The sequence below is a fragment of the Camelus ferus genome, chromosome 3, assembly GCF_009834535.1.
Source record: "Camelus ferus isolate YT-003-E chromosome 3, BCGSAC_Cfer_1.0, whole genome shotgun sequence".
In the NCBI taxonomy this organism is placed as follows: Eukaryota; Metazoa; Chordata; class Mammalia; order Artiodactyla; family Camelidae; genus Camelus; species Camelus ferus.
The window spans coordinates 27,252,967-27,267,620 of record NC_045698.1 but is presented as its reverse complement, the minus strand read 5'-3'; the positions used below and the strand labels follow the sequence as shown (position 1 = coordinate 27,267,620).

General features: G+C 37.5%; 1 protein-coding gene across 2 annotated transcripts in view; it reads left to right on the top strand.

The window, feature by feature from the left end:
• Positions 1-2,407: 2,407 nt before the first annotated feature.
• RICTOR (RPTOR independent companion of MTOR complex 2) overlaps positions 2,408-14,654 on the top strand; it is a 102,198-nt gene continuing 89,951 nt past the window's right edge. For both annotated transcript variants that reach the window (XM_032471310.1, XM_032471302.1), the window contains exons 1-2: positions 2,408-2,501; positions 2,671-2,718. In XM_032471310.1, coding sequence (XP_032327201.1) covers positions 2,453-2,501; positions 2,671-2,718 — 97 coding nt within the window. In that variant the 5' untranslated portion in view covers positions 2,408-2,452. The remainder of the gene's footprint in view (positions 2,502-2,670; positions 2,719-14,654) is intronic.

Sequence of the window (14,654 nt, the reverse complement as noted above, 5' to 3'; positions counted from 1 at the left end):
TACCAGAAATGCCATTCATCTTAAGAACAAATGTGGAGAACACAGCCAACCGAAGGACTGAGATAGTAACAGAGGAAAAAACTAGCTTCATTTTAAGATGAAACTTACATCTTGGAGAAAGATTTTCTTTTTCTCCTGAAAGCGATGAGGTAATTGAATAATCATTTTAAAATAGGAATATGTATAGTTATAATATGAAAAGCTATTAGATTCAGGCTCTTGTGTACCCTAAGTAATTTAAAAGTGGATTAGTTGTACTCAACTTTCTTGGAAGACTGAAAGAGAAAATGATGTTAAACTGTTCTGGGAAAGAATTAATTTAGAATAGGTAGGAACTTTTTAAATGGGATAAAAAAAGGTGGGTTGAAAATTGGAACAATTCTAAGAATCTGGTAGAATTTCCATTGATCGATTTCTGCTTTTCTAAAATGGTGAAACGTGATACATGAAGAGATAAAGTACAAAAATTTTAATGTCCTAGCCAGACCTCAAGTATTGTGATTTTTGCCTTAGGCTGTAACTAGAATAAATAATTTGCTCCAAGACTTAAAAGCTAGATAAGAGGGAGCAAGTTTGTTGTTATTAAAATCACTGCTGGTAATATCAAGTGACATTTTTTAAAAAGTACTCTAATTGTGTTGCTTGCTTGAATCTAAGAGCAGTATTAGCAGCAGATATCTGATTGCAGACCTAGTAAGAAGAGGACCTGGAATATACAGAGGATAGTATCCTAAGGAAGTAGTGTTCCTCTTATTTTCTGATGATGTTACTCTATGCTGCTTTTCCTTTTCTTTTTTAAAATTTTACTTATCTTAAAATTGGTATGAATTACAGACCATTTATAAAGTACAGACAAGCAAACAAGCACAAAACCCGTATGTTTAAATCTATCACTTAAAAAAAGTTAACATTTTAATGTACATCTCATTTTTCTCCATACATAGACATGTAAATATTTCATAAAGTATACTTTTACTTTGATATGTATTTTAAGTGTTTATAAAAAGAGGGAACTTTGTAATCTCTTCCTTGATTTACTATTTATGAACATTATTTCCCATAATGGGTCGTCATTTTTAAAGGTTGCAATAATTTGCATCATCTCTACCTTTGGTCATTTGTTTCCAATTGTTCCCTATTGTTAACGACTGCAATTAGTTATCTCCAAATATTGTTTGTTTGTTTAAACAGCAAAAAGAGCATTGAAACAAAGAAGGAATCCAGGGCATTTACTCGGCTAACTCATTATTTACTGAACATTTATTTATGCTGGACACTGCATTAACTGGGAGCTGGGAAAAGAGAGGTAGTCAAGGCAGTATCTCCACTGCTAATTAACTTCCAGTTCATGGACTAGAAAAGACATCCGTTAAGGAATAGGAGGCGACACATCACTTACCCCTCTCTTTAAAGTTAATTTTGTTTAAAAGAAAGTTGCTGGATCAGGGGCCAGGTGTATCTACATTGATTAAAGTCTCTACATTTAATAATTGTTAGGTTCATCTATAAAAATATTAATCCACAACATTTTCATTAGCCACTGTTTCAGGAGCTACACAGACGGAACACCCGGACACAGCCCTCAGCAGCTTCTCCTCAGTTCCAGGCAGAGAAGAAACCCTCTCCCCGGGCCTCCCGGCGGCCGCGCGTGCGCGAGAACAATCCCACCCACCACCAGGGACCACCACCCTGCACTCCGACTTCTGCATCCCGTTCTCGGGTACTGCGCCAGGCGGTCAAAAACAAAACTTCCAACCGACCACTTCCACTTAGAGAAGCCAGCCTGGCTGAGTGTGGCTTTGAAGAGCAAGTGCAAGGCTGTAAGTAGCACAGTGGTCAGAAGGAGGTTGGAAAACAAACTTTGTTACACGTTAACTTGGTTGGAGCAAAGCGACTCTAGGAAAGATTTAGTTACGTTAAAACTGCGCAGTTTTTTTTTTTTTAATAAAAATCGTTCTACTTAATGAATAGGAAGAGGGGCTGTCTATCTCAGGGCTTGAAAACAATCAGGAGAATCATGCAGGATGGTTTCAGCAGGTGGCCAGCCCAGCGCATCCCTGCCTCCTCCCACCTCGCGTCGGTTTTGACTACGGTTTCCGCGGCGGCTGGAGGGGAAGCATCTTCCACGCTGCAAACTCACATCAATGGGATTCCCCTCGTGGGAAATGCCCCCTCCCAGCAGACTTGCTCCGGGAAGGCCGGGCGCGTCGCCGCGCCCTCTGGCTCCAGGACAGACGGGCGGGCGCGCGCGACGCGAGCTTCGTCCAGACCCCGAGTCGGCACCGCGCACCCTCCGAACTCGGGGCCGAGCCGGCGCCACCCGCCGCCCTCCGCCTACCGCCGCCGAGGGGCGGGGGAGATGCCGCGGGGGGCGGGCGCGGCGCGCGGGGAGGGGAAGGGGTTCTCGCGCGATTGGGCGAGGTTTCCGGTGTTGTGACTGAAATCCGTCAATATGGCGGCGATCGGCCGCGGCCGCTCGCTGAAGAACCTCCGAATACGAGGTAAGTCTGCTGCAGCCCTCAACCCCCGCCGCCCGGCGCCCGTCACCCCTGCACTTGCCTCCCCTGGCCCTGGACTGGGGGAGCGAGCCGGGGCGCAGGCTGGAGCTAGGGCTGCCGCCGCTGGCCTGGGAGCGAATCCTAATTGGGGCTGTGTGTCTGTTTCGCGCAGGGCGGAATGACAGCGGCGAGGAGAACGTCCCGCTGGATCTGACCCGAGGTAACGCGGGGCGCCGCGGGCGCCGGCGAGATGTCCTACTGGGGAGGAGCCGGGGGCTGGGGGCCAAGGGCCGGGGGCAGGGGCGGGCCCCGCGCGGGTCCCGCGGGGGTGCGGGAAGCAGAACCCGAGCCCCGCCTGCCGGCCCGCGGGAGCCGAGCCCGGGGCCGTCTCCCCAGCCCCATCCCCCTTCCCGGTGCCCGCTTTCGTCGCCCCGAGCCCCTCTCCGGGCTTCTGGGTGCTGCGGGTGCCGGGAAACACCGAGCGGGACTCCGCGGAGCCGGCGACCCTCAAGGGTCTCTAGACCCCCGAGGCAGTGTTGTCCTCCTATCCCGGAGGAGGATTCGTGCAGCCGAGTCCCGGGGGCGGCCAGAGTAGGGTAGAGGCTGTTATTTAGGTTGCCGGAGGATGTCTGAGGGAAAAGCGACCACATCCTGCCCTCCCCGTCCCCCGGAGCCGAAGCCGGACCTACTCGGTCCTGGCTGACTACGTGACTGCTTTTCTCTTTGCCCACCGCCCTGAGGGACCCTTAGCATTGATAACTCCGTAGTGAAACCTAGAACCCGTGATTTTTGCTAAGTGTCTAGTTTACACTGTATTTCCCTCCTGTTTTCCTTTCCCGGGCCGCTGGAACTGTAGTTGGCAAAGACCGCCCCCTCACCCTCGCTGCAGGTTCATTGTTTACCTTCTGCAGGGGCGATGGGTTTGTTTACACCTTCGGAACTGGGTAAACCCTGGTTATATATTCTTAAAGACCTAATCCGGTTACTGGCCAGTATATCTTCTATCAGTCACCATACTGGAGTTTATTTCGATGGTATCTCGCTGAAGATTTAGTGGTTATATACAGGGTTTTTCTTTTCTCTTCCACGGTAAACAAGATTTGGTCTATTGATTCCGAAGAAGTCGTATTTCACACCAGTTGCAGTGTAAAGAGTGTAACCTGATTCAGCTGTACAGAATCAGTTTCCTTTTTGAGATCTGAAAAACACTTTAGGAAGTTACAAAAGTCGTTTTAAACATTCTCTCAGTTTTTTAGCCTACGTTTTACTTGACGTAATGACTTATCTACAGTATTTGTTAGACGCGGGCTCATTGTTGAGGCTAATCTATAGTTAAAGCATAACGCGTTCTCTGTTTTATTTTGTATATCATAATGTAAGATTACTGTTTTATAAACTAAAAGGCTAATTTTCATTTAGCTACAAGAGGACATTTTTGTAACTTTTTTTTTTTGAAAGTTCAGGGACTGTTTTGGGTGAACTGGGTCCTTTTACAGGCAAAAGAGTTTCTAAAATATGATAAGGGCTTAAGTAATAAAAATTGCAACTAGTTAGATCACTAATGCACTAAATTAGAACATTTTTCAGCAGATAGGGTTTGACTATTAATGTAGGAAGATGTAAAAATTTTGATTTTTGTGTAACACTTTGGAAACTTGACCGTGTATAACACACATATGAAAAGCCTATATGAAATATATGTTGGAAAAGATTTTGTAGTAAATTTCCTAACAAAATAAGCAAAATTTCCACAGGGCTCAATATAGCACTTGAGTTCTGTAACAGATGTAGTTTTAGTGATTTAATTTATATACGTGCATATATGTTTTAGATAGATCTTGAGTCTAATCTGTACATTAAAAACCTACTTAGATGTGGTGGTAGAAATAAGTTATAGTTGTACTTTAAATTGACTTTACTGAGCTCCTACATATAGTGGTTTCTGTTTGGTGTCAAAATTTTGGGTAGTAAAAGCTTATGTACAAATTTGATTTGATATCTTTGGTTTACTCCAGTTTTACTCAAGTACCCAGATAAGTGTATATTTACTATTTGAAATGCTGTATTTCCTGAGCATTTAGTAAACACCGTGTTTCTGGGATAATACAAAAAGTGCAGAAAATGCTTTTTCTGCTTGTCCTGACGAAGTGTATTTCAGTTTAGAATGAAATATACACAGCTAATTGAAACTGACTGCAAAAGCAATACATGATTAAGAGTGAGAGGGTATATGAGAACTAGATTCTAAATCGTAAGGAAGTTTCGAATAAGAAAAGTAATCTCAGATTCATTGTATAGTGACTGTTGTTTGAGAAATTGCTATTCTGACAAACATTTCATTGTTAAAAGATGGCTTGTGGATCTAACATGAAGATTCTTGAGGAATTAAACTTCAGTAATCATTTGAGAACAGTGGGCGCAGTCTGGGTTACAGCTAAAGGGCAGCTGTTTGTGGATTGGATTACGGCATGTTTTAGATAAAGTTTGGGTAACTGAAAAACATTGTGTTTAATGCAGTGGCAGTATTTGCTCTCATTCTCATTATTTTTATGTAACTTTTGAGAAATTTCTTGTTTAGCTGTTTAGTAAAGTTCATTATGAAATAGAAGCCATTGTCATTGTAATTCCTGAAGGAACCCTCAATATATAATGAAAGAGAGCAGACTGTAAAGTCAAATAGTTCTGAGTTGTAATCTCAGCTGATACTTAATAGTTAGGCGATTCAGGGCAGGTTACTTGACCTTGATTAACTCTTGGCTTCTTCAGCTCAAAAAAAAAAAAAAAGATTAATTTCAAGTTACTCTCGAAGGTTGTTAAGAATGTGAAAAATAAATGAGCTAGTGCTTAAAGTACTCAGCACAGGACCTGATACTTTGTGAGTGATATTAACCAAATGTTAGTTGCTTTTGTACACTATGAAATCAAAATTATATCACATTTAAAATATTTCAAATGATTGTTTTGAATATTATAAACTTGTTAATAAGGAATTATGGTATTAAAGCTTTCAGTTTTTTGAGACATACTGTTAATTTGGTATAGTCTATCTGAAGTAGAGTTCTTTTTTTAATTTATTAAAAAAGCTTCAAAATAGACAAAGTTAAATGTATATAAATATAATGAACTGCCATGTATTCCCCCATCACTTAATTTGTTTCCTTTCTGCCCTCACTCCAACTGTGATTATTTTTTCTTCCAGTTTAATTGAAATAGAATTGACATACAGCACTGTGTACGTTCTTGAATATAACAACTGTAAAAAAGTAGTATGTGACATTACTAGTATTAGGTCTAAGCAATGAATGACCTGTTATAGTACCTAAGATACTGTTTCCCCTAAGATATTTTATTTAATAGAATTTGGAACTTTTCTCCCTGATTCCAGAAATTTCCTGGTAGTAGTGACTTGGAGCTTGACTAGCCTTGCAGACTTCTTGAAGCCCAGGAGAGTTTTAAGGTTCTTCGGTTTTCATATTGATGTTAGTGCTAAGGCCTAAAGTGCTTCAGTTAAAATTGTTTATGGATTAATTTTGATCTCGTTCCGGAACCTCATTGTAGTAGATCTGACAGTCAACTTACTGGTAATTGATGCTTTCAATTCTGTTCAGAAAACTGCTCTACTTATCATTGTGAAAGTCCCTCATATTTGCTACTGATATAATTAAATACTCTCTGTTTTGCATGCCAAAATTTATTTTGAAGCTGAAATGCTTCCCTTAACCACTTCCACTGCAAGGATAGTCTATTTTATCGGTCTAGGAGTGCATCTTTTCCTGGTACTGAATAACTTGAAGAGACACAGAGTATTCCTGTGTAAGCCCTTCCTAGTATAATTTTATTGTGTTCAAGGTGAATTCCCAGGACATGGAAACACCTATGTTCAAATACAACTATTAGAATATGATTTATTTTTAAGTATTGAGTTTTATATTTTTTGATTATCCAACTTTTACTCTTCCATTAGTAGGAATAAAAAAATTGACTGCCTTATTTGCTATTTAATAGTTAGAAAAGTAGGAAGGTTATCTGAATGATGCAGATTTGAACACTGTCTTTTTGTTTTTTGATTTCTTCCAGTTAGATTACTCATGTTGTTTAATCACTCACTTCAGTTAGACAAAACAAACATTGACTGTCTTATATATATTAAATGCTGAATTAAGTGCTGGAGGAGTAGAAGAGGAAGATGTTACTCCCTTTTTAGGAGTTTACTGAAACAAACATGAAGAAGTGATTGCAATATGGAACAATAAGTAATCAAACTGTACAAGGAACAGAAGTAGCCTACAGGAGAGAATGATTAACTCTTTGTTAGGTAGAGGATCAGATAAGGCTTCACAGAGGGGTTGGCTTCTCATAAGAATAGTGGTAAACATAGTGGAAAGAAATGTGGGCTCTCAAGAGGATATCCCACTCCTTGGGAAGGGTAAAGTCTGTAGGAAGAGGAGCTGCTCTGAGGGCCACTGATAGAATCTAAGATGATGAGGCACTAGACCAGGGTATTAGAGACAGAAATAAAGTTGAGTATATATCGAAATGGAGGAATCAACTAGTTTGTTTTCAGATTCCACGACTTTGGAATCCTCCTGCTGTGTACAGAGAATGTTTATTTCTTTATTAAGAAGATAGAATCTCTCTAATGTGAATTCCCTTGTCTTCTTCTGTTTGTGTTTCACCTGTACTTAACCATCTGTCTCCCTGAGTCAGAGAATATAGCATCTCTATTCATTTCCAAGGCAAACCTGGAAAGGAATTTTATGCTCCTAATACCATTTCCCCTAAGGTTCTTTGTAGAACTAAGATCTCTTGCTTCTTCATTTCTTCCTTCCTTTACCTCAGTTTTCTCACATTTGGCAAACATTTGTTGTAGTCTTCATATGGAGCAGGTACTGTGCTAGGCATGGGATGATGGTGAGAAATGTGGAATGGTGAAGATAAAGATTTCAAAACAGTTGTTTTTTTCTTTGGCTCTACACTCAGAATAGTTTATCCTCACTCCACAGCTTTCTTCCTTAACTGGTAGTCGTGTAAGCACAGCTCTCTCCCTTGTATTGAAAATCCTTTCTTAAAGGATGCTAGTAAAATGTTTTACCTCATGTAAAATTCATTGGCATTTTTAAGCTCCCCATTCTATTATTAGTACTACTACTGTATTAATAGTTTTGTTCTAGGCACTGAAATATATTATTTTACTCAATCTTCAACAACTCTTTAAGGTACTGTTATTATCCTTATTTTACCTTTGAGGATACAGGCTTTAAAATTCTAATGGACTGAAACTCAGAAAGATAAGTAATTCAGCCGGGTCACAGGGCTAGTGGGTGATTAACTGCAGATCGTGCACTCCTGATTCTTTTCCCACCGCTCATGCTGTTCCTTTTCTGTTTACTGGCTGGTCTTCTAGCTCTTTAAGCAAGTGTGCCCTAAGATTCTGTCCTTGATTTTCTTTTTTCTCTCTTATTGGTGCTGTCTCCCTGGGCAACCTTTCCACTCATGGTTTCAAAATCCATGAGTTGAGATGGTTACGATAATTACATTTTTATTTAGACGTTTTCTTCTAAACTTGCAAAACATATTAGCATATGTGCCTCATCTCAGAGTCGTGGTGTGTAAAGTTTTGCACCCGGGGCATACTCACTTTTCACTTTCTAGGTACCACCACCACCATCCTCTGTTATTCAAGCTGAAGACCTACTGCTCATCCTCTTCGTTCATTTGCCTTGTTCCTTCAGTTTGCCTCTGAAATATCTATTGAATCCAATCGCTGTTTCTGTTCCCATTGTCATTGTTCTAGTTCACATCCTTATTATATCATTTGGATGATAGTAAAATATTCTTTTCTCTCACCCTTTTTCACTCTTTCTGCTGTGTGATTGCCAGGATTATCTCCCTGAAACCTAGATCTGATCTTCTCATTACCATAAGTTAAAAGAAAAAAACGCTTGCACACTCACTAACTCTTTACAGTCTCATTTTTGCTCATAGAATAAAGTCCAAATTCTCTAGCTTTGTATTGAAGGTGTTTGATGATACATTCCACAATTACTTTCTTCTGTACTATTCTCAATCTATCTGCCTCTCTGTGTAGTTCACTTGTGTAACACACCTCCCTCCCTTCTTTACACACAATGCTTCCCAAAGAGGGTTGGGAGGGTTTGCTGTCTTAAAGCACCTACCTTCCCATTCCTATTCTTTTCCCTTAGAGATTGTGTTATGCCCCCAGTTGAGAATCCTTGCTTTAGTCAAAGATGACTGTTTGTTATTCCTTGCACATGGCATGCAGTTTCTATTTACTTGACCTTGCATAGGTTGTTTTCTCTGCTTATCATCCCAGTGGGAATTCATTGCTTCCTCCTTTACTTTTCCACATCTTTGTTTATTCCTTTTTAAATATCACTTACCATTGCCTTATTTAAGTTCTTTGTTCAGTTCTTCTCTCACTAGATCTTAAGTTTCTTCTACAGCGTATATCATGTAATTATAACCGAAAGAATTATTGTAAGGAAAAATGGAGAGATGAGAAAAGGAGTACAGTATTAAGGAGAGTAGAAGTAAAAAAGTATTTTAAGTTTGCAGATCTGAGGGACAGTGAAAGTGATGGTGCCATGAAATGGAGAAAACGTATTAGAAGAGATGATAATGAGTTCAGCTTTATAAAGTGAATTTCAGGTGATTATACAGAGATGTATAAGAGGCAGCAGAAAATGCTGAAATGGATGTTTTTGTGGTTGTTCTGAACTTGTGATCTGATTGTTAGCTGCTTAGGGCCTTGAGAGAGGGAAGAATGTAAATGGAAAAAGAGCTGAAGATTTGAATGTTAGAGAGTAAGCGGATGAGAGTATATGTATAGCCTAGAAATCAGTAAGAAGATAAGGGCCAAAAAAAAGAGAGGCCAGTTAAAAATTAGCAAGATTATGATCTTTGAAGCCAAGAGGAGTGTTTTGGGTTGAAGGGACTGCCAGACTATTGCACTGAAGGTGGGGTCTTCCTCAACTCAGTTCTCTTCCTTGACCTGAGGATGATTTTGGCATGCTGTTTAACCTCTCTGGGCTTCAGTTTCCTGATCTCTGAAATGCATCCTACTTTACATGCATAGCACTTTCACCTTCTGTTTTTGTGATTCTCGGATATTACCATGTTTCTGGGATATTGAAAGGTTAAAGAGGAAGCCACGTTAAGTCACTTGTTAAATTACTATAAGAAGGATTCCCATAAACAGCAATGAATACATGTAGGAGTATGGTGTTTAATAGCACTTTAAATGTAAATTATAGTCAACTCTCAATTTCCTTTTAAGTGATCATCTGCAGTGACTTGCTGCCTCCTCCCCCTCCCAGGTCTCAGGCTACTGAAAATAGGGCTGTGAAAAGCACAGTGGGGTGAGTGAATGGTTTGCATGCCTGTGTATCTGTACCTCTGACTGTCACCAAGCTAAATGCAGTCCACTCTCAGTTACCTGCACTTAAAAAAAGGTGAATAACTGTAGAAGAGTGCTTAATATATAATCTAAGTAGCATTATTTGTATGAGGCTTGGGAAGATTTTGTATTCTTTCCTCCCCTACAATAGATTGATGTATCTTTTATTTGAGTTATTAGCTTCAGTTTTTATTTCCTAAGCAAGTACTCTTAGAATAGTGGATGTAAACAGGCTAAAATATTTATTAGGTAATTCACATATGAATAATTGAGAGTTGACTGTTAATGCTTTTTGAATCATCCATTGTTTTGTATTATCTGTGCTTTTTTGTTAGTGTGGCCAGGTTAAAGTTGAATAGCTACTTTAAAATTATGCTGCTGGATGAGTGTACTTATAAAATTATACAGATGCCAAATTAAATTGAGAATAATTATGTAAAACTAGCTAAATATCACATTCATATGTTCAGAGTCCACATTCATATGTTCAGAGTCATAGGGCTGAAAGAGAACCTAAACCTGAGTACATTCTTAAAATTCCTCTTATGTAGTCATCTAGCCAGTCAGATTGCATCGAATGAGCAGTGTGCCTGGTAATGATGAAATTTATATAAAATATAAAATTGAGGATATGCCAAGACTTCAAACATACCTGTTTAAGGAGTCAATTGAGTTTAGTAAGAAATGTAGAAAAGAATTTTTTAACCTTAATTACCTGGATTTTAAAGAATCTGGCTCATTCAATTACTTTGCCATTTTTTAATCTCAAAATGTTGAAGAATTTGGATTTGTATTGGTTTGTTATCATCAGTCAGCGTATTTCTGCTGAATGTATTATCAGGTTAGTAAGTGTTAATGTGAATCAGGAAGGCATAATTCTTGGCTTCAAGAAGTTTACACTGTAGTTAGGACATACCTATATCAGGGCATAATAGAAGACAGTAGTCTCTTATGCACCTGCCAGTTATCTTTATAAAGGAATCAAAAACCTGAGGAATTCAGGAAAAAAATGGGAGATAGGTAAGGAAGGACCTAGGAGAGAAGACCTCATTGAAGTGTTGACACCTTTGAGACCTTTGCATAAAAGGGTAGTATTTGGATAGTTAGAGCTCTGAATCAGTGTTTTAAAAATTGTACTTCATTTTGTGAACTAACATATTTCTGTCATATTACTCAGTATTTGAAGATAATGTTGAGAAAAAGTTGATGATGAGTTCTGTGTATAAGTCTCTTAACTATTGAAGACTGATTATATTTCAAACTAAGGGCTTTTTAAACCTTTGAAGGTAGTTCTGGACTAGACTGAGAGATTTTAGGCATATTGTGAATTAATTGTGTGCTTGTGACGATGAGTATATAGATGCTTGGCTGCATTCCAAACCCAAGCATAAATTATTTTTTTTCTTCCATTGTTTTGTAGTATATGTGTCTCCTTTCCCCTTTATTAATACTGCATGTTCAAAGGGCTCTATAAATTTGTATCAAACCTGTTTCTAGATGTATGCAATTTGGAAATAGAGACTATAAATGGGATGAGTAATGTTTTTGTTATTTCCCACGTTAAAATGACCGTATTTTCTGATTTCAAAATTGAAACGTGTGGCCTGACAGTGAGAGAGAATATTTAAAATTAAGATTATTTTGAAAAACATGGAATGTTTCATTGCCAAATCCAGTCACCCTAACCAGCCCTTTAGTTATATGGGTAAAGGATAAACAGTGCTTGGAAAAATTAACACTTGATTAAAGGAGCAGAAGGAAAGTTGAATTGCCCTTTGCAGGGATTTTAGTAATTTTATTAAGAACCCAGTGTAATTTCATGTGTTTCTTATAATGAATAAATAGTGAAGAGACACAGAAGCTGTAAACAAAGATTGCCAAGTAATTTACTTTTAGTTACTGAGAAGAAACAGCTTGCCAGATAAAAGTGTATTTACCTGGTTTTAGATGTATGTACATATACATTTTTATCAGTAGTTTCATACCCTGAGAAATCACATCTTAAAATATTGCTAATTATTTCCATGCTTAATGTTCATCCCTTATATACTGAAACTTTTAATTGCCCTGTTTTTTTCCTACTCATAATTCTGTATAATACACTCCTTAATCTTCACCACACCACCATCACCACCAGCCCCCTCCCCCAAGAACAAAAAAGAAAAAAGAAAAACTGAAGGGAATAGAATTGCAGAAAAAATAAGAAGACTCCAGTGGTTGGAGGTAGGTGAGCTGTGAACTCTAACCTTTAGCTATATGGCAATTTCTGTGTGTGTGACCAAGTGGCAGGTGGAATATTGTGGAACACTATTGAGCACATGTGTTACAGATAAGATTTTAGTCATATCTGTCACATATGATATTAATGTAAAATCATGATAATACAATATTTGAATACATATAGTTATTTTTTTACCTTGTTTATTTAGAGTGACTTGTGGTTTTATTTTATTACTGCGGGTTGTAACTTCTAGTGTTATCTTTGAATGCTATAACTTGGTACAGAGCAGGTCAGATTAATTCTTATGTCATATAAGATTTCATATGTCATGTAAGAATAATTCTTAACATAAGGTTTTATAACTTTTTAATGAGTAAACTTAGATTAGCATAGTCTTAAAATGTTTAAATCACTTTTTATATTTTAATAAACTTTAAAGTAGCTTTTTTCTCTTTTGTCATGGCTTTCTTATGGGAAAATTCAGTGTCGTGTGTTCATGTTTCAAAATTGTTTTGAATATATAAATGTATATTATTATGTTCCCTAGCAAAATAGAAGAAAATTTTTAAAATGCTGGTTAGTTTTCAAAAGAAGATAAAAAGATTAAGAGATTTGAATAAACTATGGCATTGCCTTTTGCTATGTTATTGTTTCTTCTCATAGTTACTTTGTTAAGAGTTTTGATCTAATTTTTTTGAGTCCTTGGAAAAATTTTTTACTTACATCAATAATTATTCCTATATTGTAAAAGTGCCACAGGGAAAAAGTGTAATTACTTTTAAAACAAGTAATTATATTTCCACTGAATATTAACCTGGAATACTTAAATATGAGTAGATTTGGGGGAAGTATGTGTGTATATAAATATTATGTCTGTTTTTAAGCATATTTGGAAACTACTTTAGAAATTTTTTTACTTTTATTGTGCTGTAGAAACTGGACTTACTAATACTTTATGGAAAAAAAGGATATATAGGTTGTGATTATGAAGAGTTAAGGGACCCTACTGTCAGTAATGTATATGAACTATAGTGAATAAACTTGATGATACATACATTGAATTTTTATTGCCATCTTTTGGAGTGCTTACTTTTTCATTCTGATTGTTTTCCAGATAGGTTATTGCCTCACAGCATAGTTCAAGGTAGATGAGGTATGACTTGATAAAGTTGTTATATATGTCCACCATATGGATAGTTAGGATTTATATAGAGAGAGATATTAAGGCACAAAATATATTGAGATAATAAGGTACAAATATTGACAAAATAACATGCTAATTGCATGATACACAGACAGTGTAGCACTGTAGCTAAGGGCCTGAGCTTTGAAACCAGGCAGGTCTGGATCTGAATCTTGACCTTGCTTCTTAGAATTTTTTGACTTTGGACAAACTGTCTTCTGAGCAGGTTTTCTCATCTCTACTGGAGATAACATTTATTTGAGGAGTGAATGAAATGTTTGTAAAATGTTTATTACAGTTTTGGCATATAGATATAAACAGATATTAAATGTTCTTTATGTGGTCATTTAAAGCAAGATGAGAGAAGGGAAAGGTAAGTGTGAGCTGGAAAAATAAAATGGGGCATTGTTTCAACTCTGAATGAGTGGATGTGGTTAAATCAAGAACAGTAGGGCATGAGTAAGACATGAAACATTTTACTGAGAGGAATAATAAAAATAATAGAATTTTAGTATTCATACTAGATTTGTAGGATAGGGATATTGTAGGATAGAGGGCCTTGGAAACTATTGATGTTAGACACTTTTTTTTTTAACATGTTAAAATAATATAGTGAGAGATCAGTAAATGTTATTTATGGTTTTTAGCTGATAAGAAACATGGATCCAAAAATTGTCATAAATTTACAGTTCTGTGGGTTTAAACACAAATTGAATACATGAATAATCAGAACCCAGAGCAAGAATCAGAATATTGTAAAACCCTAGAAGTTCCCTTTTTGTCTGTATCCGGGCACTACTTCCCCCACCAAGAACACCACTATTCTGACTTCTAACACCATAGATTAGTTTTGCCTGATTTTGATCTTTGTACAATGTACTCCTACAGCATATATACCCTTTTGGTATCTGACTTCGTATGCCAGGTACTAAGTTCTATCATTGTGTGTTATATAAACTTAAAAGTTGTTTTAATCCAAGTCTGCTTATGTGTGTCAGTTATGTCATGATGTGTGTGGATTTTTTTCATTTGGTTGGGCAGTGGATCTATATGAGTAAATGGAGTTTGGAATAATTACAGTAATTCCCACTTAAAAGCATTTTTAAAAATCGTTTTCTGAGTATGTGTCTTTCAGCCTGACCTTTTGGCTTAATAGGTTTTAGCCACTAACACATCTAAATAGATGATTTTTTTCCTTTTTTTTTTTTTCATAATGCTGTTTAAAGAAAAAGCCTAGATAATCTGATCACCATTAAGAGTTCAAAGCTACAAGTTAGAAAGAAAGTTGGAAAATTAGAATTCCAATTCAATAAAAGTTTTGTGATGACCCAAATT